We start from the raw sequence: 15,926 nt of genomic DNA, 5'->3' as shown, positions 1-15,926 counted from the left end.
AAAGTAACAACTACAATCCCAGCAGTGCCCCACCAGTCCCCTCTGCTCCCGTGGGGGTGAAGCCAGACAGGGAACGGCTGCCCCAGGGCTGACGGGCACCAGGGCTGGACACAGCTCACCGGCCATCGGCGGTGGCATTTGGGCACAGCTTGGGCTGGCGGCCGGGAGCCCAAGGGGAAGGGGTGACACCTGCCCTGGCTGGGAAGAAACACAACACAAAGAAAAAAACGAACCAACAAAAATCCCCACCCAACGCTCCCGCTGCGGCGCAGGGGAGAGCCAGAAAAACCAAGATTGTCCCATCCTCAGTCCTGTTAGCACCTGTACAATAAAACTGTACCATCTCCCGGGAGCGGAGCAGCCCTGCCCCGCGCCCGGGCAGCGGGCCCGCTCCCTCCCAGAGAGCTGCTCCTGGGGACACAGGAGGGCGCGGGGAGCAGGGCGAGGCCGAGCAGACACCGCGCAGGGCGAGGAGGGGGCTTCTGCGGTGGCGAGAGACCCCGGGGTGCGGGGACGAGCTGCCGGGAAGCGCGGGGTGCGCCTGGGGGCCGCAGGCTGCGCCTGCCCACGCGACAGCCGCCGGGGAGCGGGAGCAGCAGCACGAATGAGATGGAGGAAGGAGCCTGGTGAGAGGATGGAGCAGCGGGGCTGGCTCTCGGCTGGCGGGTGAGCGCCTTCAGCAGAAGCCGGCTCCAAAGCTAAGGGAAGGGACCGTCCCCAGGCTCTCAGCCGGGGTGCGAGAGCCCGGCCCTCGAGGGCCACGGGCCCTCCGGGCCTGCTGCCTCATCCCCTAGCCCGGAGCTCACCATCACAGTGATACAGACTCAGCAAAAACAAAGGAAATATTACAAATTAAATACTAATTAAATAAATACTATGGAAGACGTTGGGAGGGGGAGGGCAGACAGAAAGGCGCAGTTCCATGGGGTCGGGCGGGGAGGGGCAGCGGCACCCACCACCCCTCACTTCGGCAGAGCCGGAGCTGCCGCTGCCCCACGAGCTCCGGCTCACAGCGGCCGCATCGCCCGCCGTAGCTGGATGGGGCTGACGGCTGCAACCGCCGCTGCTCGTCGCAAAGGGACCCTGGGAAGTCCTTGGAGGCAAGGGTCCTCTCTCCCCAGCTGGAGGAGACCCCGAGGAGACGAGGACTGGCTGGCCAAAGACTCGGGTCCCTGCTGCTGGCGCTGAGAGGGCTGCTTCCCGTTGGTCGTTATTATTGCCTCGTGGTGCAGGGAGCGATCTGTCCCCGTCAGCTGCTCCAGGCCTCGTACTCCACCGCCGAGCCCAGCAGCTGCAGCAGCTCGGGCTCGTAGTGCACCAGCTCCACTGTCTCTGCCGCGCCCTGCGCCGGCTCGGGGCTCTCCTGCACCTCCTCCTGCGCCAGCACCTGGCTGAGAGAGACCTGGCGCTGGAACTCCGCCTTGGGCAGCGTGGCGATCTCGAAGTGCGGGAAGCGGGCCTGGAATATGCGGGAGGACAGCTTCAGCCGCTTGAGGACGTCGGAGAAGAGGAACCAGTTGCAGGGCCTGCGAGGACAGCAAGAGGATGGCGGGTTAGGGACAGAGGGGTCCACAGGCACGCTGCCCACCTCACTGACTGCCAGCACGCTGGCCCTCCCCTCGACGCAGCGCTGCCGGTGAGGTCCAGGCACTATCCTCCACGCGGTCCTCCTCCGCAGGGTCTGGACAGACCACACGTACAGGATCTAGGCTCAGGGACGCGCCTGGGTTTTTGATCGCTGCCTTGCAGGTCGCGTCTATTTAAAGCACTCAAAGCAGGACAGTATCGACAGCGGCGAGGCCTGCGGAGCTGCCTCTTTTCTTGCAGCACTTCCCTTGCAGCTGGGGTACAGAAGGGATGGGAAGAATGAGGAGAGAGACTTGGAGCTGCTAAGGCAGGAGATAAGGGACTAAACTGTGGGAGCGATGGAGGAGGTGCACTAATGCAGGTTTGCGAGCCCAGGGTGGAGCGGGGGGGAGGACCAGTCACTGGCGATGATGGCAGCAGCGTGTTACCAGCTCTCCAGCCACCGTGTGGGAATTTGGGTGCTTTCTGTTGACGCTGAGCTCTCGGCTGTGCGTGCCGGCTAAAAGGGATGCAGGAACAGGCCGCAACTCTGCACAGGGGGGTGGGCTGTGAGACTGCCCGTGCTGCCCGGGCACGCTGCCCACCCCTGCCCACCTTGGCCTCCAGGGCCTTTCCCGCAGCCGCTGCTGCTCTCCAGCTGCCCAGCCCCGGCCCCGTCTCCTGCGGGGCCTCAGCCCATGCCTGGGCCGGTGCTTGGCGCTTGCCTTCGCTGGACTTCTGGGGTCCCTGGCCCCCCATTCCTCCGCAGAGGCCGCCGGCACCGGGGCTGTGTGGGAGGTGCTGGCTCGGGCTGGCCCCAGCCGGTGTGAGGGGAGAGCAGGGGCTGCGCCGTGCCCGGCACAGCCGATCCTGGGCGTGGGCGTTTCCAGAGCGACCGCCAGGGCTTTGTGATGGGGGGCCTCGTCGTGCCCAGACGCCATTGTGACGGGGGTCCCCGCAGTGACCGTGGGGGTATTAAAGGAAGGAGAGCCCTGAGGTGCCCACTCCCAGGAGAGCACCTCCCTCAGGAGGCAGCATCTCCCCTGGGTGCCCATGGCAGGTCTGCCGCAGAGGACGCCAGAGATGCCCATGGACGAGGAGGCAAACGCCCACTCCCAGCCCGCCAAGGGGCTGCCGAGCCTGCGCAAGAGGCGCCAGGTGAGGGACGGGGCAGGAGGGAGAGGCCGGCAGTGGGACGGGGCCGGGCTTGCCGGCACTGTGGGGGCCGCTGTGCCAAGGCAGCCGCCTCCATCCCATGCCTCCTCCTCCTCCTGCCCGCAGGTGGGCCGCAGGCACCCACAGGCAGTGCTGCAGGGCAGCCAGAGCCAGGCCTCGTCCTTCTGTGGGGACAGGCTGCCACAGCTCCCCTGCCCAGGGAGCTCGCAGGCCGCTGGGAGCCGCCACGCACAGGTAGGGAGCCCCAGGGAGACGGGGCCGAAGGTCTTCCCGCTGCCCTGGGGGCTGGCAGGGGAGCCCGGCCGCGGGAGCTCTTCCAGCCGGGGCGCGGGGGGCAAGGGCCATGCTGACGCAGCCTCTCTCCTCAGCTTCTCTCGCAGACGGAGGGCCTGGCGCGCAGGGTGGCACTGCCCTGCAACAGGGTGACGCAGGAGGAGACGGTCTGTCTGCCAGGCTTGTCGCCTCTCCCCAGGCAGGCAGCGGCACCCGGGCACGCACCCGCAGCTTCGCCACCAGCAGCTGCCAGCACCTGCTGCAAGCTGCCCCCTCTGCCTGCAGCACCCTCTGCAACTTCTGCCAGGGGCAGGGAAACGGCCCTCAGCGCCGCAGCCAGCGCCCGCCCACAGCTCGTCCCGTCTGCTGCGGGCACCTGCAGTGACCGGGGCACAGCCGCGCGGCTGGCACGGCAGGACTGGCCACACGGCAGGGCTGCGGTCACGACGGCAAGAACAGACGAGGGCTGGGTGGCCGATGGCAGCAAGGCCTCCGCAGCTCAGCCCGCACCTCGTCCCTGGGCATGCGGGGGCACCGGTGCTGCCGGCAGGGCCCCTGCGCCAGCTTCCCTGCGTTGGGATGCGGGGCCGGGGCACTGGGGACAAGTGGCAGAGCACGACCCAGCAATGCCGGCGGCGTGCAGCGAGTGCTACCTCAATGGCCAGCCGTTGCAGGTGCACCAGGACGCTGTTGCAGAGCATCTGGCCGCCCTGTCTGTTGAGATGCAGCTCCAGGAGCTGGAGAGGAGCTTCCTGGCCCGCACCAGGCACAACCTGGCCCAGCTCAGGAAAGCCGTCCTGCAGCAGCAGCAGGGCGGCCTGGAGGAGCGCGAGCTCCGGCAGCAGGAGGACGAGGAGCAGCCTTTCTCCCCGATGTGGTTGGGGCAGCCCGATCCCAGACGCAGGCAGGTGAGTACCAAGGACGGCATGGGACGGGACAGGGGGATGAGCCTCCCTCTGCCGGGGGCCAGATGCTGCGCCGCACGGACGCAGCCCCATCCTCTCCCGCATCCCCATCCCAGCAGCCACTGCTGGCAGGTCCCCGGCAGGCGTTTGCTGGTGGGAGCCAGGCTACCTTTACAAATCCCCCTCTCTCCTTTCTGATCTGCAAGGTGAACTCATTCTACAGCCCATGGCAGCCAGAGCTGACACACACGGAGCTCCCGAAGGACGCCACAAGAAAGCGGGATGTGCTGGAGTGGCTGGAAGCCCCTGCCCCCAGCGCGCAGTGGGCAGGGGCAGCACGGGGGGCAGTGCCGCAAGTGCCAGAGTTCAGGCCAGGGACCTTGGCTGAGGAGGATGAGTGGGAAGACGACAGCGACATAGAGCTGTCCCAAGGGGAAGACATCACCACCTACAACACCTGGGCCAGCCTTTTGCACTCGGAGCTCTTCCAGGTCCAAAGGGAAGACACCATCACCCACGACACCTGGGACAGCCTCTTGGTGCCGGAGCACTTCTGGGGCCAAAGGGAAGAAACGGTCACCCGCAACATCTGGTCCAACCCCTTGGTGCCAGAGCTCTTCCAGGACCCCGGCGCTGGTCCCCAGGAGGGGCCTGGCTGGCCCAGCAGCATGGGAGAGGCAGCCGGCGACTGGCAGAGCGCATCTCCTGCCCCGGCGGGTCCCATGGACGCCAAGCCGGCAGCTTCTGCCCTGGCCGGAGCTCCTGACGAAGAGGAGCACCGCGCACCTCTCGCTCCTGCAGCACAAGAGGAGACAAAGGCACCAGCTTCTCCTGTCTTTGGTGAGCAGGCTACAGCAGCACAGGCAGAGAGCCAGGCGCCTGCCCCACGCAGCCCCACAGCCTGCGCCGCCGCTCTGCAGGACACAGCCCAGTGCGTCGGGAGCGAGGTCCCGGGCGAGGCTGCGGCTGCGATCCAGGGACCTGGCCAGCAGCCGGAGGAACGGTGGGACCTGGCACACAGCACGGATGCGGAGATGGCAGCAACAACACCTACAGCACCTCAGGTCACCGAGTCTGCCTCGGCTGGAGAGCCTCAGGGAGAGGCCAGCACAGCCCCTCTCGTCCCAGCGGCACGTGAGGATGGAGAAAAGATGGCTTCTCCCATGTCTGGAGACCATCGAGGAGAGGCCAGCACAGCCATTGGATCCCCGGCAGCGCACGAGGATGAAGGGGCGTCTTCGCTGCCTCAAAACCCTCCGGCTGACGCTGGCACACCCCGCCTCGCCCCAGCGGCGGACGACGAAGGAGACATAGCGGCTTTGCCCTTGGCTTGGGACCCTTTGCACCAGGTGAGCCAGGACTGCCGAGAAAGGGTTGAAAGTGGCTTGCTGAGCACTTCTGCCAGCTCCCTCCATGCCCTGGGGTGGATCCCATCCGGCCCCACAGACTCGTGGGTGTCTAAGCAGTGTAGCAGGTCGCTGACCATTTCCCCTTGGATTATGGGGGCTTCATTCTGCTCCCTGTCCCTGTCCTCCAGCTCAGGGGGCTGGATACCCCGAGAACAACTGCTCTGACTATGAAAGACTGAGGCAAAGGCAGCATGAAGCACCTCAGCCTTCTCATCCTTTGCCACTACATTCCCCCTGCATCCAAGAAAGGACGGGAGCCTCTCCTTAGCTCTCCTTTGGTTGTTAATGTATTTATAGGAGGAGCCAGGGGCCTTGGCTGAGGAGGAGGAGGAGTGGGAAGACAAGAGCGACATGGAGCCGTCCCAAGGGGAAGACATCACCGCCAACAGCATCTTGGTGCTGGAGCTCTTCCAGGATCGCCACGCTGGTCCCCGGGAGGGGCCTGGCTGGCCCAGCAGCATGGGCACAGAGGCGGCGGGAGAGGCAGCCGGCGACTGGCAGAGCACGTCTCCTGCCCCGGCGGGTCCCATGGAAGCCAAGCCGGCAGCTTCTGCCCTGGCCGGAGCTCCTGAAGAAGAGGAGCACCGCGCACCCCTCCCTCCCGCGGCACAAAGGGAGGCAAAGGGACCACCACCTTCTCCTGTCTTCGGCGAGCAGGTCTGTGCTCCTGCTCTCCCCGTGCAGGCGGCGTCCAAGCACAGAGGGGATGCACAGTGCTTCTCCGGCGGCAGAGACGTGCCCGAGGATGACCCAGGTATGTCCCCAAGCTGAGCACCGCGTGAGGGAGGGCAGGCCTGTCTCGGCCGTCCCAGACAGCAGCACCCAGGCCAGGCTGGCAGCACTGCGCGCATGGGGGCTGGCCGTGCCCCAGCCACCCCTCCCTGACGAAAGCCCTTGGTGGCGGGGGGCAGCCAGGAGCTTGCCCGTCGCCCACCCAGCCCCTCGCCTACAGCCCTCCTTTTCTCCCACAGGCATCACCGCCCTCCCGCACACCCCGGCTCGACGGCAGCGGCTCTCCCTCTTCAGGAGGGCCCTCCGGGCTCTGCGCAGGGCTGTCCGCTGTACCTGCATCGCAGGACAGCAAGAGCAGTAGAGCCCCTCTGCCAGCGCCAGGCGGGTCCCCAGAGATGGCGGCTGGCCCTGAGCCTGCGCAGTGTCCAGAGGGAGCGGCACAGGGAGGCACGCGAGGGATGGGTGTGTGGACGGGGCCCCAGGCATTCAGCTGCCCTAAGGACATCGTGCTGCCAGCCTCCCGTCGGCCGTGGATGTCTTCGGAGACCACAATTTTCCCCCAGCGCTCGTCTGCGCCTGGTGCATCTCAGGAGAAAGATGGGTGCAGGCAAGGCCCATGGCGGCAGGCAGAGCTGGCGAGCCCCAGTGCTCCCCCTTCTCCCGGTCGAGGAGAGCCTGCGCCCTCGGCCTCTGCCCGTGCCTGCGGCGCTCCGGCTCCCAACCAGCTGGGGCCTCCGCTGCCCTCACTCCACGGCGCCTGTGTTCTTCTGCCATCTCTGTCCTCGGGGTGCCCAGCATTGGTTAGGGAGAGCCCTGGGCTGGTGCCGGCAGCAAGCCGGCAGTCTGCCTTGATCCCTTCAAGCTTCCGTCCCACCTGCCCGTCGCCAATTTTAGTCAGGGACTTTTTGAACATTTCAGATTTAGCGGAAATTTAGTCTGATTTACCCAATACTTGCACGGCCCTGCGTCACCTTGGTCTCACCAGGGACCTCCCCATATCCGGGGGTGGTGTAGCAGCACGTACATGAGCCGTGTGCCCCTCCGTTTTTAAGACCCTCCTACACTGCCCTGGTGCTCCACCATCAAGGGCAGCGAGTGCAGCACGGTACCCTGTTGGTGAGTCCCTCCCTGGTCGGTGCGCGGTCACGGCTTCCCTCCAGTCCCGGCGTCAGGGCATTCCTGCTGCCCTCGCTCTCGTCTTTTACAGCCATGTCAACGATGGGTCAAAAGCAATCGCCTGCCTTATGGCCCTCGTTCTGAAGACAGGCCCAGGCAAGGCTTTCATTGCAGAGACCTTAATCTCTGGTTTTGTATCCCTGGACCAGCAGCTCTTCTCCATCAGACTGGAGTAGGCTCAGGTACCAGCCCAGCGGGGTCCCGCGGGGCTCTCGGAAAGCTTGCTGGCTCTGCTGTGGCGCGGCGTCTCCCACCAGCATTCCCTGCAGGCGGGTGTGCGGGCACCAGCACTGAGCCGGGCGCAGCCGTGGTGGGGTCCCAGGGGAGCCGAGGACAGCCCCACCCTGAAGTTAAGGACTTTTGTTTCTTGGAAGCTGAAAGCCACCTGTGAAGAATAAAGGAGACGGTGGCCTGCCCAGCTGACGCCGGCACCCCAGCCCTGCCAGCCGCTCTGCCGGACCCTCCCCTGCGCTGGCATCAGTAACTGCGGCAGGACCGGGGTGCCTGGATCAAGAAAGAAGCGGATGGATGATGACGCCATAGAATTATAGCTGCTTTGCAAAAGTTTTGTGCGTGTCTGTCTGTCTTTCGTACCACTGACATCCCCCGCTGCCCACAAGCACGCAGACACGCACGCCCCTCCCCATCGTGCCCGTGCCCCAGCCCCGGCCCTTGCTCCCGCACGCCCCTTCCCTGCCTCCCGCACCAGGGCTGACGCTCTGGGAGCTGTTTTGGGGTTCAGGTACCAAGGCTGAGCCATCCCTGCACCCTTGGAGGGCACCTGGGCTGGGGAGTGGGGGAAACAGCTTTAAAATGGACCCTTCCAAGGCATGTTTCAAGGGAAAAAGTAACAACTACAATCCCAGCAGTGCCCCACCAGTCCCCTCTGCTCCCGTGGGGGTGAAGCCAGACAGGGAACGGCTGCCCCAGGGCTGACGGGCACCAGGGCTGGACACAGCTCACCGGCCATCGGCGGTGGCATTTGGGCACAGCTTGGGCTGGCGGCCGGGAGCCCAAGGGGAAGGGGTGACACCTGCCCTGGCTGGGAAGAAACACAACACAAAGAAAAAAACGAACCAACAAAAATCCCCACCCAACGCTCCCGCTGCGGCGCAGGGGAGAGCCAGAAAAACCAAGATTGTCCCATCCTCAGTCCTGTTAGCACCTGTACAATAAAACTGTACCATCTCCCGGGAGCGGAGCAGCCCTGCCCCGCGCCCGGGCAGCGGGCCCGCTCCCTCCCAGAGAGCTGCTCCTGGGGACACAGGAGGGCGCGGGGAGCAGGGCGAGGCCGAGCAGACACCGCGCAGGGCGAGGAGGGGGCTTCTGCGGTGGCGAGAGACCCCGGGGTGCGGGGACGAGCTGCCGGGAAGCGCGGGGTGCGCCTGGGGGCCGCAGGCTGCGCCTGCCCACGCGACAGCCGCCGGGGAGCGGGAGCAGCAGCACGAATGAGATGGAGGAAGGAGCCTGGTGAGAGGATGGAGCAGCGGGGCTGGCTCTCGGCTGGCGGGTGAGCGCCTTCAGCAGAAGCCGGCTCCAAAGCTAAGGGAAGGGACCGTCCCCAGGCTCTCAGCCGGGGTGCGAGAGCCCGGCCCTCGAGGGCCACGGGCCCTCCGGGCCTGCTGCCTCATCCCCTAGCCCGGAGCTCACCATCACAGTGATACAGACTCAGCAAAAACAAAGGAAATATTACAAATTAAATACTAATTAAATAAATACTATGGAAGACGTTGGGAGGGGGAGGGCAGACAGAAAGGCGCAGTTCCATGGGGTCGGGCGGGGAGGGGCAGCGGCACCCACCACCCCTCACTTCGGCAGAGCCGGAGCTGCCGCTGCCCCACGAGCTCCGGCTCACAGCGGCCGCATCGCCCGCCGTAGCTGGATGGGGCTGACGGCTGCAACCGCCGCTGCTCGTCGCAAAGGGACCCTGGGAAGTCCTTGGAGGCAAGGGTCCTCTCTCCCCAGCTGGAGGAGACCCCGAGGAGACGAGGACTGGCTGGCCAAAGACTCGGGTCCCTGCTGCTGGCGCTGAGAGGGCTGCTTCCCGTTGGTCGTTATTATTGCCTCGTGGTGCAGGGAGCGATCTGTCCCCGTCAGCTGCTCCAGGCCTCGTACTCCACCGCCGAGCCCAGCAGCTGCAGCAGCTCGGGCTCGTAGTGCACCAGCTCCACTGTCTCTGCCGCGCCCTGCGCCGGCTCGGGGCTCTCCTGCACCTCCTCCTGCGCCAGCACCTGGCTGAGAGAGACCTGGCGCTGGAACTCCGCCTTGGGCAGCGTGGCGATCTCGAAGTGCGGGAAGCGGGCCTGGAATATGCGGGAGGACAGCTTCAGCCGCTTGAGGACGTCGGAGAAGAGGAACCAGTTGCAGGGCCTGCGAGGACAGCAAGAGGATGGCGGGTTAGGGACAGAGGGGTCCACAGGCACGCTGCCCACCTCACTGACTGCCAGCACGCTGGCCCTCCCCTCGACGCAGCGCTGCCGGTGAGGTCCAGGCACTATCCTCCACGCGGTCCTCCTCCGCAGGGTCTGGACAGACCACACGTACAGGATCTAGGCTCAGGGACGCGCCTGGGTTTTTGATCGCTGCCTTGCAGGTCGCGTCTATTTAAAGCACTCAAAGCAGGACAGTATCGACAGCGGCGAGGCCTGCGGAGCTGCCTCTTTTCTTGCAGCACTTCCCTTGCAGCTGGGGTACAGAAGGGATGGGAAGAATGAGGAGAGAGACTTGGAGCTGCTAAGGCAGGAGATAAGGGACTAAACTGTGGGAGCGATGGAGGAGGTGCACTAATGCAGGTTTGCGAGCCCAGGGTGGAGCGGGGGGGAGGACCAGTCACTGGCGATGATGGCAGCAGCGTGTTACCAGCTCTCCAGCCACCGTGTGGGAATTTGGGTGCTTTCTGTTGACGCTGAGCTCTCGGCTGTGCGTGCCGGCTAAAAGGGATGCAGGAACAGGCCGCAACTCTGCACAGGGGGGTGGGCTGTGAGACTGCCCGTGCTGCCCGGGCACGCTGCCCACCCCTGCCCACCTTGGCCTCCAGGGCCTTTCCCGCAGCCGCTGCTGCTCTCCAGCTGCCCAGCCCCGGCCCCGTCTCCTGCGGGGCCTCAGCCCATGCCTGGGCCGGTGCTTGGCGCTTGCCTTCGCTGGACTTCTGGGGTCCCTGGCCCCCCATTCCTCCGCAGAGGCCGCCGGCACCGGGGCTGTGTGGGAGGTGCTGGCTCGGGCTGGCCCCAGCCGGTGTGAGGGGAGAGCAGGGGCTGCGCCGTGCCCGGCACAGCCGATCCTGGGCGTGGGCGTTTCCAGAGCGACCGCCAGGGCTTTGTGATGGGGGGCCTCGTCGTGCCCAGACGCCATTGTGACGGGGGTCCCCGCAGTGACCGTGGGGGTATTAAAGGAAGGAGAGCCCTGAGGTGCCCACTCCCAGGAGAGCACCTCCCTCAGGAGGCAGCATCTCCCCTGGGTGCCCATGGCAGGTCTGCCGCAGAGGACGCCAGAGATGCCCATGGACGAGGAGGCAAACGCCCACTCCCAGCCCGCCAAGGGGCTGCCGAGCCTGCGCAAGAGGCGCCAGGTGAGGGACGGGGCAGGAGGGAGAGGCCGGCAGTGGGACGGGGCCGGGCTTGCCGGCACTGTGGGGGCCGCTGTGCCAAGGCAGCCGCCTCCATCCCATGCCTCCTCCTCCTCCTGCCCGCAGGTGGGCCGCAGGCACCCACAGGCAGTGCTGCAGGGCAGCCAGAGCCAGGCCTCGTCCTTCTGTGGGGACAGGCTGCCACAGCTCCCCTGCCCAGGGAGCTCGCAGGCCGCTGGGAGCCGCCACGCACAGGTAGGGAGCCCCAGGGAGACGGGGCCGAAGGTCTTCCCGCTGCCCTGGGGGCTGGCAGGGGAGCCCGGCCGCGGGAGCTCTTCCAGCCGGGGCGCGGGGGGCAAGGGCCATGCTGACGCAGCCTCTCTCCTCAGCTTCTCTCGCAGACGGAGGGCCTGGCGCGCAGGGTGGCACTGCCCTGCAACAGGGTGACGCAGGAGGAGACGGTCTGTCTGCCAGGCTTGTCGCCTCTCCCCAGGCAGGCAGCGGCACCCGGGCACGCACCCGCAGCTTCGCCACCAGCAGCTGCCAGCACCTGCTGCAAGCTGCCCCCTCTGCCTGCAGCACCCTCTGCAACTTCTGCCAGGGGCAGGGAAACGGCCCTCAGCGCCGCAGCCAGCGCCCGCCCACAGCTCGTCCCGTCTGCTGCGGGCACCTGCAGTGACCGGGGCACAGCCGCGCGGCTGGCACGGCAGGACTGGCCACACGGCAGGGCTGCGGTCACGACGGCAAGAACAGACGAGGGCTGGGTGGCCGATGGCAGCAAGGCCTCCGCAGCTCAGCCCGCACCTCGTCCCTGGGCATGCGGGGGCACCGGTGCTGCCGGCAGGGCCCCTGCGCCAGCTTCCCTGCGTTGGGATGCGGGGCCGGGGCACTGGGGACAAGTGGCAGAGCACGACCCAGCAATGCCGGCGGCGTGCAGCGAGTGCTACCTCAATGGCCAGCCGTTGCAGGTGCACCAGGACGCTGTTGCAGAGCATCTGGCCGCCCTGTCTGTTGAGATGCAGCTCCAGGAGCTGGAGAGGAGCTTCCTGGCCCGCACCAGGCACAACCTGGCCCAGCTCAGGAAAGCCGTCCTGCAGCAGCAGCAGGGCGGCCTGGAGGAGCGCGAGCTCCGGCAGCAGGAGGACGAGGAGCAGCCTTTCTCCCCGATGTGGTTGGGGCAGCCCGATCCCAGACGCAGGCAGGTGAGTACCAAGGACGGCATGGGACGGGACAGGGGGATGAGCCTCCCTCTGCCGGGGGCCAGATGCTGCGCCGCACGGACGCAGCCCCATCCTCTCCCGCATCCCCATCCCAGCAGCCACTGCTGGCAGGTCCCCGGCAGGCGTTTGCTGGTGGGAGCCAGGCTACCTTTACAAATCCCCCTCTCTCCTTTCTGATCTGCAAGGTGAACTCATTCTACAGCCCATGGCAGCCAGAGCTGACACACACGGAGCTCCCGAAGGACGCCACAAGAAAGCGGGATGTGCTGGAGTGGCTGGAAGCCCCTGCCCCCAGCGCGCAGTGGGCAGGGGCAGCACGGGGGGCAGTGCCGCAAGTGCCAGAGTTCAGGCCAGGGACCTTGGCTGAGGAGGATGAGTGGGAAGACGACAGCGACATAGAGCTGTCCCAAGGGGAAGACATCACCACCTACAACACCTGGGCCAGCCTTTTGCACTCGGAGCTCTTCCAGGTCCAAAGGGAAGACACCATCACCCACGACACCTGGGACAGCCTCTTGGTGCCGGAGCACTTCTGGGGCCAAAGGGAAGAAACGGTCACCCGCAACATCTGGTCCAACCCCTTGGTGCCAGAGCTCTTCCAGGACCCCGGCGCTGGTCCCCAGGAGGGGCCTGGCTGGCCCAGCAGCATGGGAGAGGCAGCCGGCGACTGGCAGAGCGCATCTCCTGCCCCGGCGGGTCCCATGGACGCCAAGCCGGCAGCTTCTGCCCTGGCCGGAGCTCCTGACGAAGAGGAGCACCGCGCACCTCTCGCTCCTGCAGCACAAGAGGAGACAAAGGCACCAGCTTCTCCTGTCTTTGGTGAGCAGGCTACAGCAGCACAGGCAGAGAGCCAGGCGCCTGCCCCACGCAGCCCCACAGCCTGCGCCGCCGCTCTGCAGGACACAGCCCAGTGCGTCGGGAGCGAGGTCCCGGGCGAGGCTGCGGCTGCGATCCAGGGACCTGGCCAGCAGCCGGAGGAACGGTGGGACCTGGCACACAGCACGGATGCGGAGATGGCAGCAACAACACCTACAGCACCTCAGGTCACCGAGTCTGCCTCGGCTGGAGAGCCTCAGGGAGAGGCCAGCACAGCCCCTCTCGTCCCAGCGGCACGTGAGGATGGAGAAAAGATGGCTTCTCCCATGTCTGGAGACCATCGAGGAGAGGCCAGCACAGCCATTGGATCCCCGGCAGCGCACGAGGATGAAGGGGCGTCTTCGCTGCCTCAAAACCCTCCGGCTGACGCTGGCACACCCCGCCTCGCCCCAGCGGCGGACGACGAAGGAGACATAGCGGCTTTGCCCTTGGCTTGGGACCCTTTGCACCAGGTGAGCCAGGACTGCCGAGAAAGGGTTGAAAGTGGCTTGCTGAGCACTTCTGCCAGCTCCCTCCATGCCCTGGGGTGGATCCCATCCGGCCCCACAGACTCGTGGGTGTCTAAGCAGTGTAGCAGGTCGCTGACCATTTCCCCTTGGATTATGGGGGCTTCATTCTGCTCCCTGTCCCTGTCCTCCAGCTCAGGGGGCTGGATACCCCGAGAACAACTGCTCTGACTATGAAAGACTGAGGCAAAGGCAGCATGAAGCACCTCAGCCTTCTCATCCTTTGCCACTACATTCCCCCTGCATCCAAGAAAGGACGGGAGCCTCTCCTTAGCTCTCCTTTGGTTGTTAATGTATTTATAGGAGGAGCCAGGGGCCTTGGCTGAGGAGGAGGAGGAGTGGGAAGACAAGAGCGACATGGAGCCGTCCCAAGGGGAAGACATCACCGCCAACAGCATCTTGGTGCTGGAGCTCTTCCAGGATCGCCACGCTGGTCCCCGGGAGGGGCCTGGCTGGCCCAGCAGCATGGGCACAGAGGCGGCGGGAGAGGCAGCCGGCGACTGGCAGAGCACGTCTCCTGCCCCGGCGGGTCCCATGGAAGCCAAGCCGGCAGCTTCTGCCCTGGCCGGAGCTCCTGAAGAAGAGGAGCACCGCGCACCCCTCCCTCCCGCGGCACAAAGGGAGGCAAAGGGACCACCACCTTCTCCTGTCTTCGGCGAGCAGGTCTGTGCTCCTGCTCTCCCCGTGCAGGCGGCGTCCAAGCACAGAGGGGATGCACAGTGCTTCTCCGGCGGCAGAGACGTGCCCGAGGATGACCCAGGTATGTCCCCAAGCTGAGCACCGCGTGAGGGAGGGCAGGCCTGTCTCGGCCGTCCCAGACAGCAGCACCCAGGCCAGGCTGGCAGCACTGCGCGCATGGGGGCTGGCCGTGCCCCAGCCACCCCTCCCTGACGAAAGCCCTTGGTGGCGGGGGGCAGCCAGGAGCTTGCCCGTCGCCCACCCAGCCCCTCGCCTACAGCCCTCCTTTTCTCCCACAGGCATCACCGCCCTCCCGCACACCCCGGCTCGACGGCAGCGGCTCTCCCTCTTCAGGAGGGCCCTCCGGGCTCTGCGCAGGGCTGTCCGCTGTACCTGCATCGCAGGACAGCAAGAGCAGTAGAGCCCCTCTGCCAGCGCCAGGCGGGTCCCCAGAGATGGCGGCTGGCCCTGAGCCTGCGCAGTGTCCAGAGGGAGCGGCACAGGGAGGCACGCGAGGGATGGGTGTGTGGACGGGGCCCCAGGCATTCAGCTGCCCTAAGGACATCGTGCTGCCAGCCTCCCGTCGGCCGTGGATGTCTTCGGAGACCACAATTTTCCCCCAGCGCTCGTCTGCGCCTGGTGCATCTCAGGAGAAAGATGGGTGCAGGCAAGGCCCATGGCGGCAGGCAGAGCTGGCGAGCCCCAGTGCTCCCCCTTCTCCCGGTCGAGGAGAGCCTGCGCCCTCGGCCTCTGCCCGTGCCTGCGGCGCTCCGGCTCCCAACCAGCTGGGGCCTCCGCTGCCCTCACTCCACGGCGCCTGTGTTCTTCTGCCATCTCTGTCCTCGGGGTGCCCAGCATTGGTTAGGGAGAGCCCTGGGCTGGTGCCGGCAGCAAGCCGGCAGTCTGCCTTGATCCCTTCAAGCTTCCGTCCCACCTGCCCGTCGCCAATTTTAGTCAGGGACTTTTTGAACATTTCAGATTTAGCGGAAATTTAGTCTGATTTACCCAATACTTGCACGGCCCTGCGTCACCTTGGTCTCACCAGGGACCTCCCCATATCCGGGGGTGGTGTAGCAGCACGTACATGAGCCGTGTGCCCCTCCGTTTTTAAGACCCTCCTACACTGCCCTGGTGCTCCACCATCAAGGGCAGCGAGTGCAGCACGGTACCCTGTTGGTGAGTCCCTCCCTGGTCGGTGCGCGGTCACGGCTTCCCTCCAGTCCCGGCGTCAGGGCATTCCTGCTGCCCTCGCTCTCGTCTTTTACAGCCATGTCAACGATGGGTCAAAAGCAATCGCCTGCCTTATGGCCCTCGTTCTGAAGACAGGCCCAGGCAAGGCTTTCATTGCAGAGACCTTAATCTCTGGTTTTGTATCCCTGGACCAGCAGCTCTTCTCCATCAGACTGGAGTAGGCTCAGGTACCAGCCCAGCGGGGTCCCGCGGGGCTCTCGGAAAGCTTGCTGGCTCTGCTGTGGCGCGGCGTCTCCCACCAGCATTCCCTGCAGGCGGGTGTGCGGGCACCAGCACTGAGCCGGGCGCAGCCGTGGTGGGGTCCCAGGGGAGCCGAGGACAGCCCCACCCTGAAGTTAAGGACTTTTGTTTCTTGGAAGCTGAAAGCCACCTGTGAAGAATAAAGGAGACGGTGGCCTGCCCAGCTGACGCCGGCACCCCAGCCCTGCCAGCCGCTCTGCCGGACCCTCCCCTGCGCTGGCATCAGTAACTGCGGCAGGACCGGGGTGCCTGGATCAAGAAAGAAGCGGATGGATGATGACGCCATAGAATTATAGCTGCTTTGCAAAAGTTTTGTGCGTGTCTGTCTGTCTTTCGTACCACTGACATCCCCC

General features: G+C 65.9%; 2 protein-coding genes across 4 annotated transcripts; both read left to right on the top strand.

Moving 5' to 3' along the window:
- The first annotated feature begins 162 nt into the window (after positions 1–162).
- Positions 163–7,793, top strand: LOC148056623 (uncharacterized). Of its 2 annotated transcripts, XM_087748237.1 has the most exons (6): positions 163–2,724; positions 2,848–2,976; positions 3,111–3,923; positions 4,127–5,269; positions 5,627–6,083; positions 6,301–7,793. In XM_087748237.1, exons 1-6 carry the CDS (start codon positions 2,620–2,622, stop codon positions 6,420–6,422), a joined length of 2,769 nt encoding a protein of 922 aa, XP_087604363.1. In that variant the 5' UTR covers positions 163–2,619; the 3' UTR covers positions 6,423–7,793. The 2 variants fall into 2 exon arrangements, with proteins under 2 accessions (XP_087604363.1, XP_087604362.1); XM_087748236.1 differs by having other exon boundaries at positions 163–2,976.
- Positions 7,794–8,243: 450 nt separating this feature from the next.
- On the top strand, positions 8,244–15,874 carry LOC148056622 (uncharacterized). Of its 2 annotated transcripts, XM_087748403.1 has the most exons (6): positions 8,244–10,805; positions 10,929–11,057; positions 11,192–12,004; positions 12,208–13,350; positions 13,708–14,164; positions 14,382–15,874. In XM_087748403.1, the coding sequence occupies exons 1-6, from the start codon at positions 10,701–10,703 to the stop codon at positions 14,501–14,503; spliced, it is 2,769 nt and encodes a 922-aa protein (XP_087604529.1). In that variant the 5' UTR covers positions 8,244–10,700; the 3' UTR covers positions 14,504–15,874. The 2 variants fall into 2 exon arrangements, with proteins under 2 accessions (XP_087604529.1, XP_087604528.1); XM_087748402.1 differs by having other exon boundaries at positions 8,244–11,057.
- Positions 15,875–15,926: the final 52 nt, after the last annotated feature.

The sequence above is a fragment of the Nipponia nippon genome, unplaced genomic scaffold, assembly GCF_047370975.1.
Source record: "Nipponia nippon isolate SJK-2023a ecotype South Korea unplaced genomic scaffold, ASM4737097v1 scaffold_12, whole genome shotgun sequence".
Taxonomy (NCBI): Eukaryota; Metazoa; Chordata; class Aves; order Pelecaniformes; family Threskiornithidae; genus Nipponia; species Nipponia nippon.
The sequence above is the reverse complement of the archived record's forward strand: the minus strand, read 5'-3'. Positions and strand labels throughout refer to the sequence as shown.

Excerpts from the sequence above, each read along its gene's own strand:
- LOC148056622 (XM_087748402.1), top strand. The coding sequence starts at position 10,701 with ATGGCAGGTCTGCCGCAGAGGACGCCAGAGATGCCCATGGACGAGGAG. Across the intron at positions 11,058-11,191 it reads CTGGGAGCCGCCACGCACAG|CTTCTCTCGCAGACGGAGGG; the intron begins GTAGGGAGCCCC and ends CTCTCTCCTCAG. Across the intron at positions 13,351-13,707 it reads CTTGGGACCCTTTGCACCAG|GAGGAGCCAGGGGCCTTGGC; the intron begins GTGAGCCAGGAC and ends ATGTATTTATAG.
- LOC148056623 (XM_087748236.1), top strand. The coding sequence starts at position 2,620 with ATGGCAGGTCTGCCGCAGAGGACGCCAGAGATGCCCATGGACGAGGAG. Across the intron at positions 3,924-4,126 it reads CCGATCCCAGACGCAGGCAG|GTGAACTCATTCTACAGCCC; the intron begins GTGAGTACCAAG and ends CTGATCTGCAAG. Across the intron at positions 5,270-5,626 it reads CTTGGGACCCTTTGCACCAG|GAGGAGCCAGGGGCCTTGGC; the intron begins GTGAGCCAGGAC and ends ATGTATTTATAG.